General features: G+C 37.3%; 1 protein-coding gene across 1 annotated transcript; it reads left to right on the forward strand.

Moving 5' to 3' along the window:
- Positions 1-6368: 6368 nt before the first annotated feature.
- Positions 6369-7325, forward strand: LOC114110064 (putative olfactory receptor 8G3). Its single transcript, XM_027959642.2, has one exon. It carries the CDS (start codon positions 6402-6404, stop codon positions 7323-7325), a length of 924 nt encoding a protein of 307 aa, XP_027815443.1. The 5' UTR covers positions 6369-6401.
- The last annotated feature ends 15967 nt before the right edge of the window (positions 7326-23292 follow it).

The raw sequence follows: 23292 nt of genomic DNA on the forward strand, positions 1-23292 counted from the left end.
CATATTAGAATAGATATCAGAGTATTTCCAAAACACAAAAAACAGAAATCAAGGACTTGGAGATCTACTACAAATGAGAAAAATTTTAATGAATGCATAAGATTTGTTAAACATTATTATGGCAGGAGATGTTTTCAAATGTTTTAGTAATTGAAAAGAGCATGACTGAGTAAATGCATTCTAAAGTAGGCATTCTGATGGACTTGAATAATGTTCCATACAGAATTTACACTCATTAAATTGGATTCAACCCTATATTAATTTCTTAAAAAAAAGAAAAATAACTGTTCCTGATGTACAATTAGCATGCTTCAGGATCTTTAGTTTGCATTTATTTTTATTATCAAAATTAATTGCAATTAAACTTAGCTGCAATTAGGTTTAACTGTACGTCGCACACAGCCCCACACACACATGCACCATGATGCTTAAAGATCTTCAGGACTGGTTCAGTGGCTCACTGCAGAACATAAACTTGTTTTAAATTGTGATCTGCTACAACATCTAGCTTCCATCCATCTCTCGGTCTCAGACAATAGCTCCAGACAGATCTTGCATCTTTATCCCTCAGCCATCAGAAGAAAAGATGTGGAAGGAAAGGAAATGTCCCTTAACTTGAAGATCACCACTTGAAGCGACAGACCTTACCTCCTCCTATTTCCCTTTGGTGAAATTTGGCCAGGCAATCAAACTTAGCTGGAAGAGAGGCTAAGAAAATATTATTATACAGAGTGAAGCAAGTCAGAGAGGAAAATACCAATACAGTATACGAACGCATATATATAGAATTTAGAAAGATGGTAACGATAACCCTGTATGCGAGACAGAAGAGACACAGATATAAAAAACAGTCTTTTGGACTCTGTGGGAGAAAGTGAGGGTGGGATGTTTTGAGAGAATAGCATTGAAACATGTATATTACCATATGTGAAATAGATCACGAGTCCAGGTTCAATGCATGAGACAGGGTGCTCAGGGCTGGTGCACTGGGATGACCCAGAGGGATGGGATGGGGAGAGAGGTGGGAGGGAGGGTTCAGGATGGAGAACACAAGTGTGCCCATGGCTGGTTCATGTCGATGTTTGGCAAAAACCACCACAATATTGTAAAGTAATTAGCCTCCAGTTAAAATAAACAAATTATTTTTTTTTTAAGAAAATACCAAGGTGTCTAGATAGCCATGCACCCAAATAAGATTCAGGGCATTTATTATTGAGGAAAAATGGGAAAATGAAAATTAAGAATAACCAGCAATCTCCTACACTCTTTCAATATTTACATTTAGTCCTAAACAACTGTATGTTGTTCCATCTAGAGTCAACATTTAAATTTAACCGTGCATCTGAGGAGGATGGCAATATGAAATTGGTTAAAATAAAATGTGTAGGACATAAATAAAATATACTACTATTTTCATAACTGTTAGTATCTACTACAAAGCTCTTAAGTTGTTCTAGGTAGTTCTGTAAGATCTCAACATTGCTGGGTTCATCCCTATGACCTTGGCATGCTGCTTTTCCATCCTGAAATGACATCTTGACTCCATTCTCCTTTTTCAGTCTTACACACCTTTCCAATTCTCCATGCATTTCTGATCACTCTATTATCAGGTACACTTCCAGTTCCTCACGGATACTAAAATAATATAAGTATTTTTGTTTCCTGAGTACATCACAATATTTAAGCACAATTAGTATTTTACATGAAAAAGAAAAAAAAAAGATTTCACATCTTACCTATAAAGTTTGTTTCCCTCAATTTTCTCATTTTCACCTAGTGGGAAATTACTTTATCCATAAGTGGACATGAAATTCACTGGAGCTCTAACAAACTCTGTCTGTCACATCCTTGTTTACAATACAGAATCCAACAAGAGCACTGAATCACAGCTACATGACACTATTAAACACATGAGAACCAAAGGGGGAAAAGCAAAACTCTAATTGCTTCTTTTCCCAAGAGTTGATACTTATGGGATATGAACCTAATGGGAGTTCACTCTCATTTTTCCTAATTAGACTCTAAGAATCAATTGCAGAGTATAAAATTATCATTGATATCAACCAGTCTTTACTGAGAGCCGTTACTTTCATCAGAGGTCAGGACCAGTGACATATCGTTATCATGGAGGCTATTAGGCTATGACACTTCAACATCTAACAGCCCTGCAAGGTTAGTATTCAGAGCTATCCACCAGCAACATCAGATATCCACCCCCTCTTCGGAGAAATTGGGGAGAAACACATAACTCTGAAATTTCAGGGAACAAGGACTGTGTGTCTGAATCCCAGCCCTGACTTTTATGATTTTAGAAATTCAGCTGTGGCTCTGTGCTAAATCACTTCAGTTGTGTCCAACTTTTTGTGACCCCGTGGACTGTAGCCCACCAGGCTCCTCTGCCCATGGGATCCTCCAGACAAGAATACTGGAGTGGGTGGCCATGCCCTCCTCTAGGGGATCTTCCCAACCCAGGGATAGAACCTGTATCTCTTACATCTACCTGCATGGGCAGGCAGGTTCTTTACCACTTAGCACCACCTGGGAAGCCCTCTGTGGCTGCCTCCAAGTGCAATTACAAATGCAGAAAGTTTTTCTTTCTTTCTTTCTTTTTTAAATATCTGTCTGTCCTCACTCTAATATTCATACTACATTACGAGTAAGAAGAGGATGAGATGGTTGAATGGCATCACTGGACATGAGTTTGTGCAACTCTGGGAGATGGAGAAGGCCAGGGAAGCCTAGCATGCTACAGTCTATGGACTGTACAGTCCATGCTATAGTCCTTGCAAAGAATCAGACATGACCGAGTGACTAAACAACAGCAAATGAACAAAGACTACTTCCGAGCAAGGACACTCTCCTGTCCCTGGCTGAGTAAAATTGTGACCAACACTTCCTTCTTTACTCACTTTGACAGAGATAGTGTGAGAATTTTGTTCACTTATGTGGAGTCTATATTAATATGTAGCTAAGCATCTTTCAAATGATTTTTATTAAAGGCTCATGTTTATTGATGCTTGCTGTATGTGAGGCACCATGCCAAACATTGTACTGAGTAAACAAAACACTCTAGTGCTGAAGAAAAATCAATAAATAAGCCATAATAATTGATGTAGATTTATTTATGTACTAAATATAATATAAAAATATACTCATGGGCACATAGAAAATTTTCTTATTAACTGGGGCTTCCACTGTTAAAATCCTTAACTAATGGGTCTTCAAAATCAAATGCATTTTATAAGATAAAGGGCATAGAGTGAGACAAGCTAAAGGAATTTGATGAGTCAAAAATGAAAGCCTACTATGTTCTTTTGTGAAATAATTAAAACTTGTGATACCTGTTGGAACATCAAAAAGAAAAATTTTCTTGTCAGATGATCTGAATCTAGGAATGACAAATAATTTGGCTTGGCCTTATTTGGAGACCATGGAAAATATTCATAATTTAAGAAGTTAATATTCAGTAAAATATTTCAAATCTCTATATTACTATATGTATTAATGTAGAAAGGAGCAACAAGAAGATGTTCTAAGGATAAGAAAACTTAACATTCTGGCCATGATTAAAGAATAAAAATGCTGGTTAAATAAAGCATATTATAGGGAGAAGCTGAATAGTTTAACAGTAAAATAACTTTGACATTTTCTTACCAAGAGCCAGGGACTGGGCTAAGCTCCTTGTGAGAATCATTTTACTTAATTTTCACATGAAACAGATTTTTGCTTTTTCAGAGTTGGAGAGCAGATCTGATTATCTCAAGGTCTTATGGTAAGTATGGAGTTCAGCGACGCTTCAATCCACTAATTCTAACTTGCTACCAGGGTTTATGTGTGAGTGTTTAGTCACTAAGTCATGTCCAACTCTCTGTGACCTCATAGACTATAGCCCACCAGACTCCTCTGTCCATGGGATTCTCCAGGCAATAATACTGGAGTGGGTTGCCATTTCCTCCTCCGGGGGATCTTCCTGACACAGGGATCAAATCCGTGATTCCTGGTTTGATTCCTGGTTTGATTCCTTCTCTGTCTCCTGCATTGCAGGCAGATTTTTTAAGAATTATAAAATCATGAAACAGTGAAACTGAGATGTTAAAAATTATTTAATCCAAGCATGAGATGCTTACTGTTATTAATAATTCCTGCTAAGTAGTTATTTAAGATGAAATCAACATTTTGCCTGAAAGATCTGGGTATTTTGATAGTTGGAGTGTTTGTTTTGTTGTGAAACCAAATATTTCTCCAATAGTTTTAAGCAGTGATTTTTACTTCATTCTATTGGTGACACATAAAATGAGCCCAATAACTCTTAAACAAACCAACATGTTGAACTATAGCTGTCAGGTGTCACACGGGTATTAATTTTGCTAGAAATACATTCTTAGTTATTCTAACCATTCTAATATGGCAGAGTTTAGATCATTTTACTAGTTTTCCAGTTTTTCTCTATCACATAAAGTATTGCATCTTGAATGAACGCATTAATCCAACTATTGCTTGAGTTTTAAGTAAGATTTTGAATTTCCATTTTCTAGAATCTACTCATTATCTATACAAATGTAAACTAAAAGTGAGTTGGTCTTTAAACCAAGAACACATCCCACAGTTGATAAATACTGAGTTTAAATTAAAATTTCTAATTGTATTTTGCATGTGCTCTACTAATCCACATCTCTATCATCCTTGAATTCCATAGAGAGCATCTGCAAAATACAGGATTATATTAATAAAAAAGACCAGAATAAACAAGACCTAGTATTTGTGTTCAAAAATGCTTCTCATATTAAGCAGGGGTTGGGGGAGTGTGATTATAGTTTTCTCATCTTTTCCACCAACCATGAAGTGCAAATTCCATGAACTAAACTTTGTACCCTGATCCCCTGGTCACAGTGATGGAATATATGACCTATATTGAGGTCATTATATTCTGACTCCAAATTATCAAAATTAGAATAAAGGAAGAAGGTTCTTGAGTCTGGAAAACCTATTGAGGTATAAGGATGATGTCTGCCATGCAGTTATGTTTCTGCTCTCTGGGGTCATAGTTCAGGGAGAAGGATGTTGGGACATTAAAGAACTAGATCTCAGGTGAAATGATACAGATAGTTGCCCAGTCCTTCAGGTATTTTGAGTTATGATTCTAGTACAGAAAATATCTGAAATTAATAAACTTTTCATATTTATGAATTATATGTTAATTTATTAGAGAAAGCACACACTACTCACATATTTTGAGTGAAATAAAATACTATGCCATTTTAATGGCTGAGTAATACTCCATTGTGTATATGTGCCACAGCTTTCTTATCCATTCATCTGCTGATGGACATCTAGGTTGCTTCCATGTCCTGGCTATTATAAACAGTGCTGCAATGAACACTGGGGTACATGTGTCTCTTTCAATTCTTGTTTCCTCTGTGTGTATGCCCAGAGTGGGATTCCTGGGTCATATGGCAGTTCTATTTCGAGTTACATATACATAATGGAGTATTACTCAGCCATTAAAAAGAATACATTTGAATCAGTTCTAATGAGGTGGATGAAACTGGAGCCGATTATACAGAGTGAAGTAAGCCAGAAAGAAAAACATCAATGCAGTATACTAACACATATATATGGAATTTAGAAAGAGGGTAATGATAACCCTGTATGCAAGACAGCAAAAGAGACACAGATGTACAGAATAGTCTTTTGGACTATGTGGGAGAGGGAGAGGGTGGGATGATATGGGAGAATGGCATTGAAACATGTATAATATCATATATGAAACGAATTGCCAGTCCAGGTTCGATGCATGATACTGGATGCTTGGGGCTGGTGCACTGGGACGACCCAGAGGGATCACTGGTATGGGGAGAGAGGAGGGAGGGGGGCTCAGGATGGGGAACACATGTATACCTGTGGTAGATTCATGTTGATGTATGGCAAAACCAAAACAATATTTTAAAGTTATTAACCTCCAATTAAAATAAATAAATTTATATAAAAAATACTATGCCATTTTACATGAGTATTAACACATACACAAAGAATATGGAAAGAAAGAAAAAGTCCTCAGAAGTATCAATAGTAATATTCACTCTGATTTTAAAAATCTAGAAATTGGTATTTTCTCTTAAAATGTTATGAAATATCTTAATTATAAAATAATTAATTTTAATTTTATTTTTTTCTCTGGTTCAACTAACATCATTATCTCAGAGAAGCAAGCAGGAGAGGCTCAGGAGATCACTGCGTTATGAGCCTTCTTTGATGAGAGACTGAACAATGACTTACCCAGAATTACTCTCCCCAACACCCACTCACATGTACACACGTGCACACAGACACTCACACACATGCACACACAGGCATAAAATATTCTCATTTTCTCTTTAAATATAGAAGGAACTGAGAAGAAAATGGACCATGGAAATCACTCCTCAGTGACTGAGTTTATCCTCACTGGGCTCACAGAACAGCCACAACTCCAGCTGCCCCTTTTCTTCCTCTTCCTAGGAATCTATGTGGTCACGGTGGTGGGGAACCTGGGCATGATCACACTGATTGGGCTCAGTTCTCACCTGCACACCCCCATGTACTATTTCCTCATCAACTTGTCCTTTATTGATCTCTGTCAGTCGACTGTCATTACCCCCAAAATGCTGGTGAACTTTGTGGCAGAGAAGAATATTATCTCCTATCCTGAATGCATGACTCAACTTTATTTCTTCATCATTTTTGCTATTGCAGAAAGTCACATGTTGGCTGCAATGGCATATGACCGCTATGTTGCCATCTGCAACCCCTTGCTTTACAACATCACCATGTCTTATCACATCTGCTTCTTCCTCACAGTGGGAGTTTATATTTTGGGCATCATTGGATCCACAATCCATACAGGATTTATGTTGAGACTCTTTTTCTGCAAGACCAATATCATTAACCATTATTTCTGTGATCTCTTTCCACTCTTGGAGGTATCCTGTTCCAGCATCTATGTCAATGAATTACTGGTTATATTCTTGAGTGCATTTAACATTTTGACTCCTGCTCTGGTTATTCTTGCTTCCTACATCTTCATCATTTCCAGCATCCTCCAAATCCACTCCATGGAGGGCAGGTCCAAAGCCTTCAGCACCTGCAGTTCTCACATCGCTGCTGTTGCTATTTTCTATGGATCTGCCGCATTTATGTACCTACAGCCATCATCAGTCAGCTCCATGGACCAAGGGAAAGTGTCCTCTGTGTTTTATACCATCATTGTGCCCATGCTAAACCCCCTGATCTATAGCCTACGGAATAGGGATGTCAAATTTGCCCTGAAAAAAAAATTTAAGCTGTGAAAAACATATATGAATAGAGTCAATATTATGATGGCATATCAGTTATTTGGACTGCCAAGGAATTCCCCAATTCTTAATTATCTACAATATATTTAATAGAGAAACCTCTAACCTTAATTGATCCTTTCATAATAGATCTCAGTAACTTGTTTTCCAACAGAATATATTAATCAGACTCTGAGACGTGGATTCTTTGGAGATTAGGTCAGAACTAATAAGTAACAGAGAAGATTATTTGAAATTAATAAAAATTCCAAGATGTTGAAACTATTCTCTATTCTGCTCTCTATTCTGAATCCATTAGGAGACCCATTCAAATTTCCATTTCTCTCTGTTGTTGTTCAGTCACTCAGTCAAGTCCAACTGTTTGTGACCACATGAACTCAGCATCTGAGGCTTCTCTGTCCTTCTCTATCTCCCGGACTTTGCTCAAACACATGTCCATTGAATTGGTGATGCCATCCTACCATCTCATCCTCTGTTTTCTCCTTCTTTTCCTGCCTTCAATCTCTCCCAGCATCATGGTATTTTCCAATGAGTTGTCTCTTCACATCAGGTGGCCATAGTATGTCTCTCTGATTTTACTCCAGTTTTATTTTCATATTGTGTTTCACTAAGATAGATATTAGACCTCCTTAATATGAAGTTCCAAATTTCATGACGTCAGTAACTGTGATTTTTTTAATTCTTATGTTCTAGTTTAAATCTCATTGGGTAGTAAAATGCTTTCTAAACTCAACATTCAAAAAACTAAGATCTTGGCATCTGGTGCCACCACTACATGGAAAATAGGTGGGGAATAAGAGGAAATAGTGATAGATTTTATTTGCTTGGGCTCTACAATCCCTTTGGACAGTGACTGCAGCCACAAAATTAAGACATTATCTCCTAGGAAAAAATGCCATGAGAAACCTAGACAGCATATTAAAAAGCAGAGACATCACTTTGCCAACAAAGGTCGACATAGCCAAAGTTTTTTCCATTAGTCATGTATGGATGTGAGAATTGGACCATCAAGAAGGCTGAGTGCTGAAAAATATTTTTTCTCAAATTGTGATGCTGGAGAATACTCTTGAGAGTCCATTGGACAACAAAGATCAAAATAGTCAATCCCAAAAGAAATCAACCCTAAATATTCATTGGAAGGACTGATGCTAAAGCTCAAACTTCAATACTTTGGCCACCTGATGTGAAGAACTAACTCACTGGAAAAGACCCTGATGTGGGGAAAGACTGAGGGCAGGAGGAGAAGGGAGCAGCAGAGGATGAGATGGTTAAATAGTATCACTGACTCGATGGACATTTGTTTGAGCAAACTCCAGGAGATAGTGCAGGACAGGGAAGCCTGTTGTGCTACAGTCCATGGGGTAACAAAGAGTAGGACACCACTTGAGGACAGAACAACAGACCTCAGTTCAGTTCAGTTCAGTCGCACAGTCGTGTCCAACACTTTGAGACCCCATGAATCACAGCATGCCAGGCCTCCCTGTCCATCACCAACTCCCTGAGGTTACCCAAACTCATGTCCATCGAGTTGGTGATGCCATCCAGCCATCTCATCCTCTGTCACCCCTTCTCCTCCCGCCCCCAGTCCCTCCCAGCATCAGGGTCTTTTCCAATGAGTCAACTCTTCACATGAGGTGGCCAAAGTACTGGAGTTTCAGCTTCAGCATCAATCCTTCCAATGAACACCCAGGACTGATCTCATTTAAGATGGACTGTTGGATCTCCTTGCAATCCAAGAGAACCTCAAGAGTCTTCTCCAACACCACAGTTCAAAAGCATCAATTCTTCGGCACTCAGCTTTTTTCACAGTCCAACTCTCATATCCATACATGACTACTGGAATAGCCATAGCCTTGACTAGATGGACCTTTATTGGTAAAGTAATGTCTCTGCTTTTTAACATGCTGTCTAGGTTGGTCATAACTTTCCTTCCAAGGAGTAAGTGTCTTTTAATTTCATGGCTGAAGTCACTGTCTGCAGTGACCTTGGAACCCAGAAAAATAAAGTATGGCACTGTTTCCCCGCCTATTTCCCATGAAATGATGGGACCAGATGCCATGATCTTAATTTTCTGAATGTTGAGCTTTAAGCCAACTTTTCACTCTCCTCTTTCACTTTCATCAAGAGGCTTTTTAGTTTCTCTTCACTTTCTGCCATAAAGGTGGTGTCATCTGCATATCTGAGGTTATTGATATTTCTCCTGACAATCTTGATTCCAGTTTGTGCTTCTTTAAGCCCAGCGTTTCTCATGATGTACTCTGCATAGAAGTTAAATAAGCAGGGTGACAATATACAGACTTGACGTACTCCTTTCCCAATTTGGAACCAGTCCGTTGTTCCAAGTTTAGTTATCATTTTGCTTCTTGACCTGCATACAGATTTCTCAGGAGGCAGGTGAGGTGGTCTAATATTCCCATTTCTTTAAGAATTTTCCATTGAATTTGTAGATTGCTTTGGGTAGTATACTCATTTTCACTATAGTGATTCTTCCAATCCATGAACATGGTATATTTCTCCATCTATTAGTGTCCTCTTTGATTTCTTTCATCAGTGTTTTATAGTTTTCTATATATAGGTCTTTTGCTTCTTTTTTTTTTATTTTTTATTTTTTTTAATTTATTTATTTATTTTAGTTTTTTATTTTTTAAATTTTAAAATCTTTAATTCTTACATGCATTCCCAAACATGAACCCCCCTCCCACCTCCCTCCCCATAACATCTTTCTGGGTCATCCCCATGAACCAGCCCCAAGCATGCTGCATCCTGCATCAGACACAGACTGGCGATTCAATTCACATGATAGTATACATGTTAGAATGTCATTCTCTCAAATCATCCCACCCTCTCCCTCTCCCTCTGAGTCCAAAAGTCCGTTATACACATCTGTGTCTCTTTCCCTGTCTTGCATACAGGGTCGTCATTGCCATCTTCCTAAATTCCATATATATGTGTTAGTATACTGTATTGGTGTTTTTCTTTCTGGCTTACTTCACTCTGTATAATCGGCTCCAGTTTCATCCATCTCATCAGAACTGATTCAAATGAATTCTTTTTAACGGCTGAGTAATACTCCATTGTGTATATGTACCACAGCTTGCTTATCCATTCATCTGCTGATGGACTTCTAGGTTGTTTCCATGTCCTGGCTATTATAAACAGTGCTGCGATGAACATTGGGGTACATGTGTCTCTTTCAATTCTGGTTTCCTCGGTGTGTATGCCCAGAAGTGGGATTGCTGGGTCATAAGGTAGTTCTATTTGCAATTTTTAAGGAATCTCCACACTGTTTTCCATAGTGGCTGTACTAGTTTGCATTCCCACCAACAGTGTAGGAGGGTTCCTTTCTCCACACCCTCGCCAGCATTTATTGCTTGCAGATTTTGGATCGCAGCCATTCTGACTGGTGTGAAGTGGTACCTCATTGTGGTTTTGATTTGCATTTCTCTAATAATGAGTGATGTTGAGCATCTTTTCATGTGTTTGTTAGCCATCCGTATGTCTTCTTTGGAGAAATGTCTATTTAGTTCTTTGGCCCATTTTTTGATTGGGTCGTTTATTTTTCTGGAGTTGAGCTGCAGAAGTTGCTTGTATATTTTTGAGATTAGTTGTTTGTCAGTTGCTTCATTTGCTATTATTTTCTCCCATTCAGAAGGCTGTCTTTTCACCTTGCTTATATTTTCCTTTGTTGTGCAGAAGCTTTTAATTTTAATTAGATCCCATTTGTTTATTTTTGCTTTTATTTCCAGCATTCTGGGAGGTGGATCATAGAGGATCCTGCTGTGATTTATGTCTGAGAGTGTTTTGCCTATGTTCTCCTCTAGGAGTTTTATAGTTTCTGATCTTACATTTAGATCTTTAATCCATTTTGAGTTTATTTTTGTGTGCGGTGTTAGAAAGTGATCTAGTTTCATTCTTTTACAAGTGGTTGACCAGTTTTCCCAGCACCACTTGTTAAAGAGATTGTCTTTACTCCATTGTATATTCTTGCCTCCTTTGTCAAAGATAAGGTGTCCATATGTGTGTGGATTTATCTCTGGGCTTTCTATTTTGTTCCATTGATCTATATGTCTGTCTTTATGCCAGTACCATACTGTCTTGATGACCGTGGCTTTGTAGTAGAGCCTGAAGTCAGGCAAGTTGATTCCTCCAGTTCCATTCTTCTTTCTCAAGATTGCTTTGGCTATTCGAGGTTTTTGTATTTCCATACAAATCTTGAAATTATTTGTTCTAGTTCTGTGAAAAATGTGGCTGGTAGCTTGATAGGGATTGCATTGAATTTGTAAATTGCTTTGGGTAGTATACTCATTTTCACTATATTGATTCTTCCAATCCATGAACATGGTATATTTCTCCATCTATTAGTGTCCTCTTTGATTTCTTTCATCAGTGTTTTATAGTTTTCTATATATAGGTCTTTAGTTTCTTTAGGTAGATATATTCCTAAGTATTTTATTCTTTTCGTTGCAATGGTGAATGGAATTGTTTCCTTAATTTCTTTTTCTACTTTCTCATTATTCGTGTATAGGAATGCAAGGGATTTCTGTGTGTTGATTTTATATCCTGCAACTTTACTATATTCATTGATGAGCTCTAGTAATTTTCTGGTGGAGTCTTTAGGGTTTTCCATGTAGAGGATCATGTCATCTGCAAACAGTGAGAGGTTTACTTCTTCTTTTCCAATTTGGATTCCTTTTATTTCTTTTTCTGCTCTGATTGCTGTGGCCAAAACTTCCAGAACTATGTTGAATAGTAGCGGTGAAAGTGGACACCCTTGTCTTGTTCCTGACTTTAGGGGAAATGCTTTCAATTTTTCACCATTGAGGATAATGTTTGCTGTGGGTTTGTCATAGATAGCTTTTATTATGTTGAGGTATGTTCCTTCTATTCCTGCTTTCTGGAGAGTTTTTATCATAAATGGATGTTGAATTTTGTCAAAGGCCTTCTCTGCATCTATTGAGATAATCATATGGTTTTTATTTTTCAATTTGTTAATGTGGTGAATTACATTGATTGATTTGCGGATATTGAAGAATCCTTGCATCCCTGGGATAAAGCCCACTTGGTCATGGTGTATGATCTTTTTAATGTGTTGTTGGATTCTGATTGCTAGAATTTTATTGAGGATTTTTGCATCTATGTTCATATACACAATGGAGTATTATTTAGCCATTAAAAAGAATACATTTGAATCAGTTCTGATGAGATGGATGAAACTGGAGCCGATTGTACAGAGTGAAGTAAGCCAGAAAGAAAAACACCAATACAATATACTAACACATATATATGGAATTTAGAAAGATTGCAATGACGACCCTGTATGCAAGACAGCAAAAAAGACACAGATGTGTATAGCAGACTTTTGGACTCAGAGAGAGAGGGAGAGGGTGGGATGATTTGGGAGAATGGCATTGAAACATGTATACTATCATGTAAGAATCGAATCACCAGTCTATGTCCGATGCAGGATACAGCATGCTTGGGGCTGGTGCACGGGGATGACCCAGAGGGATGTTGTGGGGAGGGAGGTGGGAGGGGGGTTCATGTTTGGGATCGCATGTACACCCGTGGTGGATTCATGTCAATGTATGGCAAAACCAATACAGTGTTGTAAACTAAAATAAAGTAAAAATTAAAATTTAAAAAAAAAAACACTAAAAAAAAAAAAGAATTTTCCACAGTTTTTTTGTGATCCACACAGTCAAAGTCTCTGGCATAGTCAATAAAGCAGGCAAATGTGACCTTGGAGTTCAGAATGAAGCAGGGCAAATGCTAATAGAGTTTTGCCAAGAGAACACACTGGTCATAGCAAACACCCTCTTCCAACAACACAAGAGATGACTCTACATGTGGACATCACCAGATGGTCAATGCTGAAATCAGATTGATTGTAGTCTTTGCAGCCAAAGATAGAGAAGCACTATACACTCAGAAAAACAAAGACCCAGAGCTGACTGTGGCTTAGATTTTGACCTGCTTATTGCCAAATTCTGACCTAAAGAAAGTAGAGAAAACCGCTAGACCATTGAGGTATGACCTATATCAAATCCCTTATGATTATACAATGGAAGTAGCAAATAGATCCAAGGGATTAGGACTGATAGACAGAGTGCCTGAAGAACTATGGACAGAGGTTCGTGACATTGTACAGGAGGCAGTGATCAAGACCATCCCCAAGAAAAAGAAATGAAAAAGGCAAAATGGTTGTCTGAGAAGGCCTTACAAATAGCTGAGGAAAGAAGAGACGCAAAAGGCAAAGGAAAAAAGGAAAGACATACCCATTTGAATGCAGAGTTCCAAAGAATAGCAAGGAGAGATAGAAAGCCTTCCTCAGTGATCAATGCAAAAAAATAGAGGAAAACTATAGAATGGGAAAGACTGGAGATCTCTTCAAGAAAATTAGAGATACCAAGGGAATATTTCATACAAAGATGGGCACAATGAAAGACAAAAATGGTATGAACCTAACAGAAGCAGAAGATATTAAAAAGAGGTGGCAAGAATACACAGAATAACTATACAAAAAAGATCTTCATGACCCAGATAACCACAAAGGTGTTATCACTCACATAGAGCCAGACATCCTGGAATGTGAAATCAAGTGGGCCTTAGGAAGCATCACTACGAAGAAAGCTAGTGAAAGCTAGTGAATGTGATGGAATTCCTGTTGAGCTATTTCAAGTCCTAAAAGATGATGCTGTGAAAGTGTTGCACTCAATACGGTAGCAAATTTGGAAAACTCAGCACTGGCCACTGGACTGGAAATGGTCAGTTTTCATTCCAATCCCAAAGAAAGGCAATGCAAACAATGCTCAAACTACCACACAATTGCACTAATCTCATGCTAGCAAAGTGATGCTAAAAAATTCTCCAAGCCAGGCTTTAACAGAACCTGAACTGTGAACTTCCAGATGTTCAAGCTGCATTTAGAACTGGCAGAGGAACCAGAGATCAAATTGCCAACATCCATTGGATCATCAGAAAAAAAGCAACAAGTAAGCAACATTTAATTACGTTTTCAAACAAAGCAGATATTTAAGTTTTTGTTTTTCAGAGAGTTGAAGAGTAGAAGGGATTATCCCCAGGTCAGACAGCAAGTATGATGTTGAATTAAATTTTCGATTCACTATTGTGTAACTTAGTATCATAACCAATAAGAATTATGAAATCATGAAATTTGGGGACTGGAATAAATGCTAAACGTAATTGAATTCAACCAGGTTCTTTTATCTTTAAACAATATTTGCTATGCCGTTGACCACTCAGAACAACCAGAAACATTTTGGCTATAAGATCATGGTCTGTCTGATGATTGGAATGTTAAGCCTTTGTTGTAAAACCTAATATTCTCCCTACAGCTTCAAGCAGTTAATGTTACTTTAATCTCTCTCTCTTTTTTTTTTAAACTTTATTTTACTTTATAGTACTGTATTGGTTTTGCCATACATTGACATGAATCCACCACGGGTGTATACTTTAATCTCTTAAGACATACAAAGACATACCTCTAAAATAAGTCAATGCATTTAACATTGAGATGACTGTTATGTGCCATGTGAAGTTTTGCTTTGCTAAAAAATGTCTTTAGCTATTTCAGTCATTCTAAAGTGCATATTTCTATATCATTTTGAGTTTGAGTAAGCTCCAGGAGCTAGTGATGGACAGGGAATCCCAGCATGATGCAGTCTATGGGGTCACAAAAAGTCAGACAAGACTGAGTGACTGAACTGAACTAAAACTTCTTCATAAAGTTAGACTAAAAACACATTGGTCTTAAAAAAAATACACTAACTAGTTAATGTAACTGTTGCTAGTTAATGTAACAGATTGGTCTTTATAAAAATACACCACTACTTAATGTAACTGTTGACTAATGTTTACTAAAATTTCTACTTGTATTTTGCATATATTCTACTAATTCATAACCCCACTGTCTTTGAATTCTATGCAGAACATATGCAAAACACATGATTATTTTTTAAAAACACATCATAAATGACCCTTAGTGTTTGTCTTCAAAAGCCATTATTATATTTTGGAAATATGGATAATTATCTGACTGCCAGTACTTCAACCATGAAGCTCAAATGGCCTAAACTATTTTTAGTGCACTGCTAAATGCAGTGTGTGCAATTGAGTGGTAGTTTGAGCATTCTTTGGCATTGCCTTTTTGGGGGATTGGAATGAATACTGACTTTTCAGTCCTGTTGTCATGCTGACTTTTCCAAATTTGTTGGCATATTGAGTGCAGCACTTTCACAGCATCATCTTTCAGGATTTGAAATAGCTCAACTGGAATTCCATCACCTCCACTAGCTTTGTTCATAGTGATGCTTTCTAAGGCCCACTTGACCTCGTATTCCAGACGTCTGGCTCTAAGTGAGTAATCACACCATTGTGATTATCTGGGTCGTGAAGACCTTTTTTGTACGGTTATTCTGTATATTCTTGCCACCTCTTCTTAATATCTCCTGCTTCTCTTAGGTCCATACCACTTCTGTCCTTTATCAAGACCATCTTTGCATGAAATGTTCCCTTGGTATCTCTAATTTTCTTGAAGAGATGCTAGTCTTTCCCATTCTGTTGTTTTCCTCTATTTCTTTGCATTGATTGAACTCTATAAAAATGGATGTATCTTTCCTTTTCTCCTTTGCTTTTTGCTTCTCTTCTTTTCACAGCTATTTGTAAGGCCTCCCCTGACAGCCATTTTGCTTTTCTGCATTTCTTTTCCATGGGATTGGTCTTGATCCCTGTCTCCTGTACAGTGTCACAAACCTCTGTCCATAGTTTATCAGGCACTCTGTCTATCAGATTTAGTCCCTTAAATATATTTCTCACTTCCACTGTATAATCATAAGGGATTTGATTTAGGTCTAACCTGAATGGTCTAGTGGTTTTCCCTACTTTCTTTAATGTAAGTCTGAATTTGGCTATAAGGACTTCATGATCTGAGCCACAGTCAGGTCCCGGTCTTGTTCTGGCTGACTGTATAGAGCTTCTCCATCTTTGGCTGCAAAGAATGTAATCAGTCTGATTTCATGTTGACCATCTGGTGATGTCCATGTGTAGAGTCTTCTCTTGTGTTGTTGGAAGAGGGTGTTTGCTATGACCAGTGCGTTCTCTTGGCAAAACTTTATTAGCCTTTGCCCTGCTTCATTCTGTACTCCAAGCCCAAGTTTGCCTGTTACCCTAGGTGTTTCTTGACTTCCTACTTTTGCATTTCAGTCCCCTGTAATGAAAAGGACATCTTTTTTGGGTGTTAGTTCTAAAAGGTCTTATAGGTCTTCATAGAACCGTTCAACTTCAGATTCTTCAGCATTACTGGTTGGGCCATAAGCTTGGATTACCATGATATTGAATGGTTTGCCTTGGAAACGAACAGAGTGTATTCTGTCATTTTTGAGATTGCATCCAAGTACTGCATTTCAGACTCTTTTGTTGACTATGATGGCTACTCCATTTCTTCTAAGGGATTCCTGCCAGCAGTAGTAGATATAATGGTCATCTGAGTTAAATTCATCCACTCCAGTCCATTTTAGTTCGCTGATTCCTAGAATGTTGACATTCAGTCTTGCCATCTCCTGTTTGACCACTTCCAATTTGCCTTGATTCATGGACCTAACTTTCCAAGTTCCTATGCAATATTGCTCTTTACAGCACCAGACCTCGCTTCTATCACCAGTCACATCCACAGCTGGGTATTGTTTTTGCTTTGGCTCCATCCCTTCATTCTTTCTGGAGTTATTTCTCCACTGATCTCCAGTAGCATATTGGGCACCTACTGACCTGGGGAGTTCCTCTTTCAGTATCCTATCATTTTGCCTTTTCATACTGTTCATGGGGTTCTCAAGGCAAGAATACAGAAGTGGTTTGCCATTCCCTTCTCCAGTGAACCACATTCTCTCAGAGAAGTGGGACAAAGAAAGGCAATGCCAAAGTATGCTCAATCTACCACACAGTTGCACTCATCTCACACCCTAGTAAAGTAATGCTCAAATTCTACAAGCCAGGCTTCAGCAATATGTGGACTGTGAACTTCCAGATGTTCAAGCTGGTTTTAGAAAAGGCAGAGGAAGCAAAGATCAAATTGCCAACATCCACTGGATCACAGAAAAAGCAAAAGAGTTCCAGAAAAACATCTATTTCTGCTTTATTGACTATGCCAAAGTCTTTGACTGTGTGGATCACAATAAACTGTGGAAAATTCTGAAAGAGATGGGAATACTGGACCACCTGACCTGCCTCTTGAGAAACCTGTATGCAGGTCAGGAAGCAACAGTTAGAACTGGACATGGAACAACAGACTGGTTCCAAATAGGAAAAGGAGTACGTCAAGGCTGTATATTGTCACCCTACTTATTGAACTTATATGCAGAGTACATCATGAGAAACGCTAGGCTGGAAGAAGCACAAGCTGGAATCAAGATTGTCGGAAGAAATATCAATAACCTCAGATATGCAGATGACACCACCCTTTTGACAGAAAGTAAGGAGGAAATAAAGAGCCTCTTGATGAAAGTAAAAGAGGAGAGTGAAAAAATTGGCTTAAAGCTCAACATTCAAAAAACGAAGATCATGGCATCCGGTCCCATCACATCATGGGAAATAAATGGGGAAACAGTGGAAAAAGTGTCAGACTTTATTTTTTTGAGCTCCAAAGTCACTGCAGATGGTGACTGCAATCAGGAAATTAAAAGACGCTTACCTCTTGGAAGGAAAGTTATGACCAACCTAGATAGCATATTCAAAAGCAGAGACATTACTTTGCCAACAAAGGTCAGTTTAGTCAAGGCTATGATTTTTCCAGTAATCATGTATGGATGTGAAAGTTGAACTGTGAAGAAAGCTGGGCACTGAAGAATTGATGCTTTTGAACTTTGGTGTTGGAGAAGACTCTTCAGATTCCCTTGGACTGCAAGGAGATCCAACCAGTCCTTCCTGAAACAGATCAGTCCTGGGTGTTCTTAGGAAGGAATGATGCTAAAGCTCAAACTCCAGCACTTTGGCCACCTCATGTGAAGAGTTGACTCATTGGAAAAGACCCTGATGCTGGGAGGGATTGGGGGCAGGAGGAGAAGGGGACGACAGAGGGTGAGATGGCTGGATGGCATCACCGAGGCAATGGGAGGCAGTTTGAGTGAACTCCGAAAGATGGTGATGGACAGGGAGGCCTGGCATGCTGCAATTCTTGGGGTAACAAAGAGTCAGAAACAACTGAGCGACTGAACTGAACTGAAGGCAGAAAGAGAAAAACAAATATCATTTGTTGTAAAGGAAAAACTGACACAACATTGTAAAGCAATTATATTCCAATAAATATAACAAATAATAAAAGATTTTATGAAATATAAATACTATGCCCTATTTTCAAATGGGTAACTATTTATTGTATTCCCTTAAGGCAAGCTCTAGTATAATTGAAGCTTATTTCACTTGAGTAAATGACTGAGTTTCTCCACAATTTTAATGTGGAAATTGATTGAGAAGCACTGTGTTGGTCAACTGTAAAGTCTTTTAAAAATAATTGAGCCTGATTCATTTAATCATATCTTATAAGTGCTCCCTGCTGTGAGTTTCCAATGTATGTTACGTCATGCTACAATCTAAGACTGCTTCCAGTTGTTCCAGCTTTGGGAAATAAAAAAAGTCAAAGTATATAAAAAAGAAGGATTATGAAACATATTTGCCTTAAAATAAACTGTTTCATTAAATATGCAATTTAACAAGTAAAATTATTATTAGTGACCACTTCAAAAAACATTACATCAATATTCTGTATTCTTGCCCATAAAACTCTAAAATTCAATTATATATATATATATAATTTTTGAATCAATTATTTATATTATCTATTATTATAAAAATTAAATATATATATACTACATGAAAAATGATTTTAATTCATTATTTAAAATGTCTGGCTTTATTAACAGTAGGATAAATTTTCAAAATATGTCCTGATCCTCTAAATCTGCTATTCACAGTCTAGATGGTGAAGCCACAGCATTGGTAGGAGCTTGTCAGAAGTGCAGAATCTCAGATCCAGCTTAGACTGGCCGGATCAGGATCTGCAGTTTAACAAAATCCTTAGCAGAAGCCTGTGAACAAATATTTATTGCTAGTTGATAAGTTCAGGATTGACAAATAATACCTTTTGAAGGAAAATGTTTGACAACTGGGGACACTTCACCTGCAATTGCCTCTTTTCTCAAGAGCCAGTCTCCTGAGAAATGCAAATCCTTGGAGAGTATTTGAATCCATGTTACTTATTGCCTGATATAGCTAAATCCAGGATGTACCTTCATAGCACAGTGATCACAACTGCTCAACGGAGAACTAAAAAGGTGCAGATGTTTGCTACCTTGAAGCTGAAGAAACACACACTGAAGACTTAGAATTGAAGATGCTGATCTGTGATGCACAACGGCTTCAAAAGTGACTCCTGAGACAAGGGCTGTCAGGCCTGCCCTCCCAGCACTAAAGACAGCTGAATGCTGGGTACCTATCACTCCCCACACTAACACTAGTGCTATTCTTCTTTGAGAGCATATTGTGAAATAGATTTGGCATTGAGATTTCCAGGAACAAAGAAAGGTGAGTGTGTTGATTCTATACTTAGTATTTGAGACTTCAATTATGAAAGTAATAACCGTTGGCATTCAGGCAAATATTCCACAACATCTTCATTCATAAAATTGTCAGTTTATTCATAAACCATGTTTTTAAACTTTCTGTGATGTGCCAAATGTGGGATATTTTCTTGGATACAGAGGAAACTAAGTCAGACTTGTTCATCATATAATCTATAGTACAGCTGGAGTCTGAAAATGTGCTGTTTAGAAATGGAGGATTATTGAGCTTGTAGTAAGAAAGTCTAATCAATTAGAAGGAATATGAAGTTTTCATGATGATATTCTGCTTTCCTGGTGGCTCAGGTGATAAAGAATCTGCCTGCTATGCAGGAGACTGGGTTTGATATCTGGGTTGAGAAGATCCCCTGGAGAAGAGAATGGTGACCCACTCCAGTAATCTTGCCTAGAGTATCCCATGGACAGAGGAGCCTGGTGGGCTACATGAGGTCACAAAGAGTCAGAAATGACTGAGCAGCTAACACTACTACTACTATAATGACATTAATTCTAAATGAGATTAGTAAAGAAAAACTATGTAGCAGAGAACAGAGACGAATGGGGTTGGTGAGGCTATTATTTCATATGAGTAAGCAAAAATCTAGATAAGTTGAGAGAATTTGACTTATTCCAGAAAAAGAATATTTTCTGAATTTGAGTGTAAGTTTCTGAAACTGGAAGGAATCAGATGTGAACTGAGTCTGATTGAATGTATTCGTTGATTAAGAACAGACATTTCTAAGAACTCAAAATTTTAGGATATTTTTCCTTGTATTCTTAGATCTTTCAAATGCTGCACATAAAATGTCTTTTGTCTCTTTAGAGTCCCTTGAGATATATAATGACATCTGTTAATTATCCCAACATCTCAAATATTTTTCAAATTTTACAGTCTTTATTTGCTTTTTATCTTGTCAGTATCTCTCCTTAAAAAGAATATCCATAACTAAGCTCCAAACTCATTTATAATTTAAGAGTAGTATAGTGCTTCCCAACCTAATCGCACACATAGAAAATGGTAATATTTGTGTGAAGTGACAGGTTAAGTGAATCAGGCTGCATGTGGCCGGTGGTGACCAGCTTAACTTATTGGTTCTATCTCACTTCCTCATATCTGTGGCTTTGTAGTTCCATGGAACTAATATTAGAAAATCATGTTACTGGAATTACTGCTGATCATACTCTAGACATTGTGTAATCTGAAACTAATTTCTTTATTAACCAGTCACTTACTTTGTGAATTTTATTGAGTTAATAAATATTGACCCCTTATTCTTTTCAAGTGAATGGCACACAAAGCTATTTCCAATATTCAAATGATTAGGTTTTTTTAATCTAAATTTTAAACATAAATACTCCTTATTTTGCTAAACTTCAATTTGTTTGTTTTAATTGTTTTCAGTGTCTCTATTCATTTTTCCAGTTGCTGTCACCCTCGGGGTCTAAGTCGTACAAACTTGGAAGGTTTTGTTGATCACAGAGTGTGCATTAATCAGGGGGCACAGGCGATTTTCAAGCCCAAGCTTCACTGAGAAAAGAAAAATTTCAGCAGAGAGTTTGAGTACCAACTGCTCTTTTCTAATTGTATTCCTACCTATCCCCATTAAAAGTCAAATAAGCTAAGGCCAGTAGGTAGTAACTTTGTCATTTTTAATGTTCAGTGATTCCATCTTACATTCTAATAAATGACTCAAACCCATATAAACAGGGTTTATTTCATTCCCATATACACCTAATTCTTACATTAGGTGTATAAGATGGGCATTGAATCAGGACTAATAAATATCAGAAGGCATTTTGAAACAAAAATTACAAAATATTCTATTCTCTAGCTCTGAATCCATTAGGAGAGCTGTTCAAATGTTCATGCCCCTCTGAGTTTTTGCTCCAATTTTATTTTCATACTATGCTTCTTTATAATGAATATTAGGCCTTCTTAATATTAAATTTTGAATTTCATAAGGTAGGTAACTGTGTTTTTGTAATTTTGATACTCTAAACTTCATTTTGAAATGAAGTGCTGTTTCAGCAATTTTTGCCAAATTATTGAAGAAAGAAAGAAGGAAGGAGGTAGAGGAAGGATGAAAAGGAGGAAAGGGAAGAAAGGGGGGAAAGAAATAAGAAGATAAAAGGAAAAGAAAGGAGAAAAAAATTTCTCAAGTTCTCCACCTAAAACATGCTGCTACATGAACTTTGTGTCTTCTAACACAGTAGTTCCCAAACCTCACTGATCATCAGAATTACACTGGCAGTTTTGTTGGCTTATTTGTTTTATATTATTTTGATTATCAGGTGTTGAGATCTTTAAAATTTTCCAAGATTCTAAACACTTTTGAGGACATTTTTAAAGATAAAGAGCAAAAAGGAAAAGCATTTTTTAAATAAAACTATCAAATATCAGACTAAAAGGAGGCAGTGGTAATGATTTAACTAAAGTAACAGCATATATAATAAAAGAGAAATTTGATAAAATTCTGGAATTCTGGAAGTACCAAATTTGTGAATTATTTAAAATTGTAGAGGAAATCTTTCAAAGAGACAGAAAGAAAACATGATTTATCAGAGCTATTCTACAGAGATTAATCTATCCCTGGAGTAAAGAAGTTAAGGAAGATGATTAAAGATTTTCATTTTCAATTATATGTTTACATTTCTACAGTCATTATTTTTATAAATGTTGTGATCTCTCTAGGTGAATCTGATGATCAACCATATTGGGGAATCCTGAATTAACAGGCCATCTTTATGTTGATATGTTCTTTTACATCTGACTGTACAGTGACCAGCCTGCAGAACTCCATCTTACCCACGAGCATATCATGAGAGCCAGTGCCACTTGACTATGTGAAGTGATGATAAGTTATTATATCACGTTCATGTTCACAAACTAAAACCTTGGCCTTGATGTAAAATTCTTTTGACTTGAAATAGGTTGGAATCCAGAAATTTGGAGGAAAGAAGAGTGCTCAAATAATAGTAGAAACGTTCATTTTGACTGCCTTTAAAAGTCCAGAAATCAGTGTTTCTCTTAAACTTTATGAAATATCTCAATTATAAGATTCTTGAAGTTTATAATTTTTATTCTAGTTCAACCAGAATCATAGTTTGTCCTAGAATGACAATAGAAGCTAAAGAAATCCCCACATTATGTATGTCCTCTGATGACCATTAAAGAATGATCTCAGCAGGATTATTCTCTGCCTCACACACATGCAAATGCTTATATTCATAAATATTTCTCTCTCTCTCTCTCTCTCTCTCCCCCTCCCTCTCTCTCTCTCTCTCTCACACACACACACACACCTCAACACAAAAATACACTCATTTCCTTATTT

The sequence above is a fragment of the Ovis aries genome, chromosome 21 (genome assembly GCF_016772045.2).
Source record: "Ovis aries strain OAR_USU_Benz2616 breed Rambouillet chromosome 21, ARS-UI_Ramb_v3.0, whole genome shotgun sequence".
In the NCBI taxonomy this organism is placed as follows: Eukaryota; Metazoa; Chordata; class Mammalia; order Artiodactyla; family Bovidae; genus Ovis; species Ovis aries.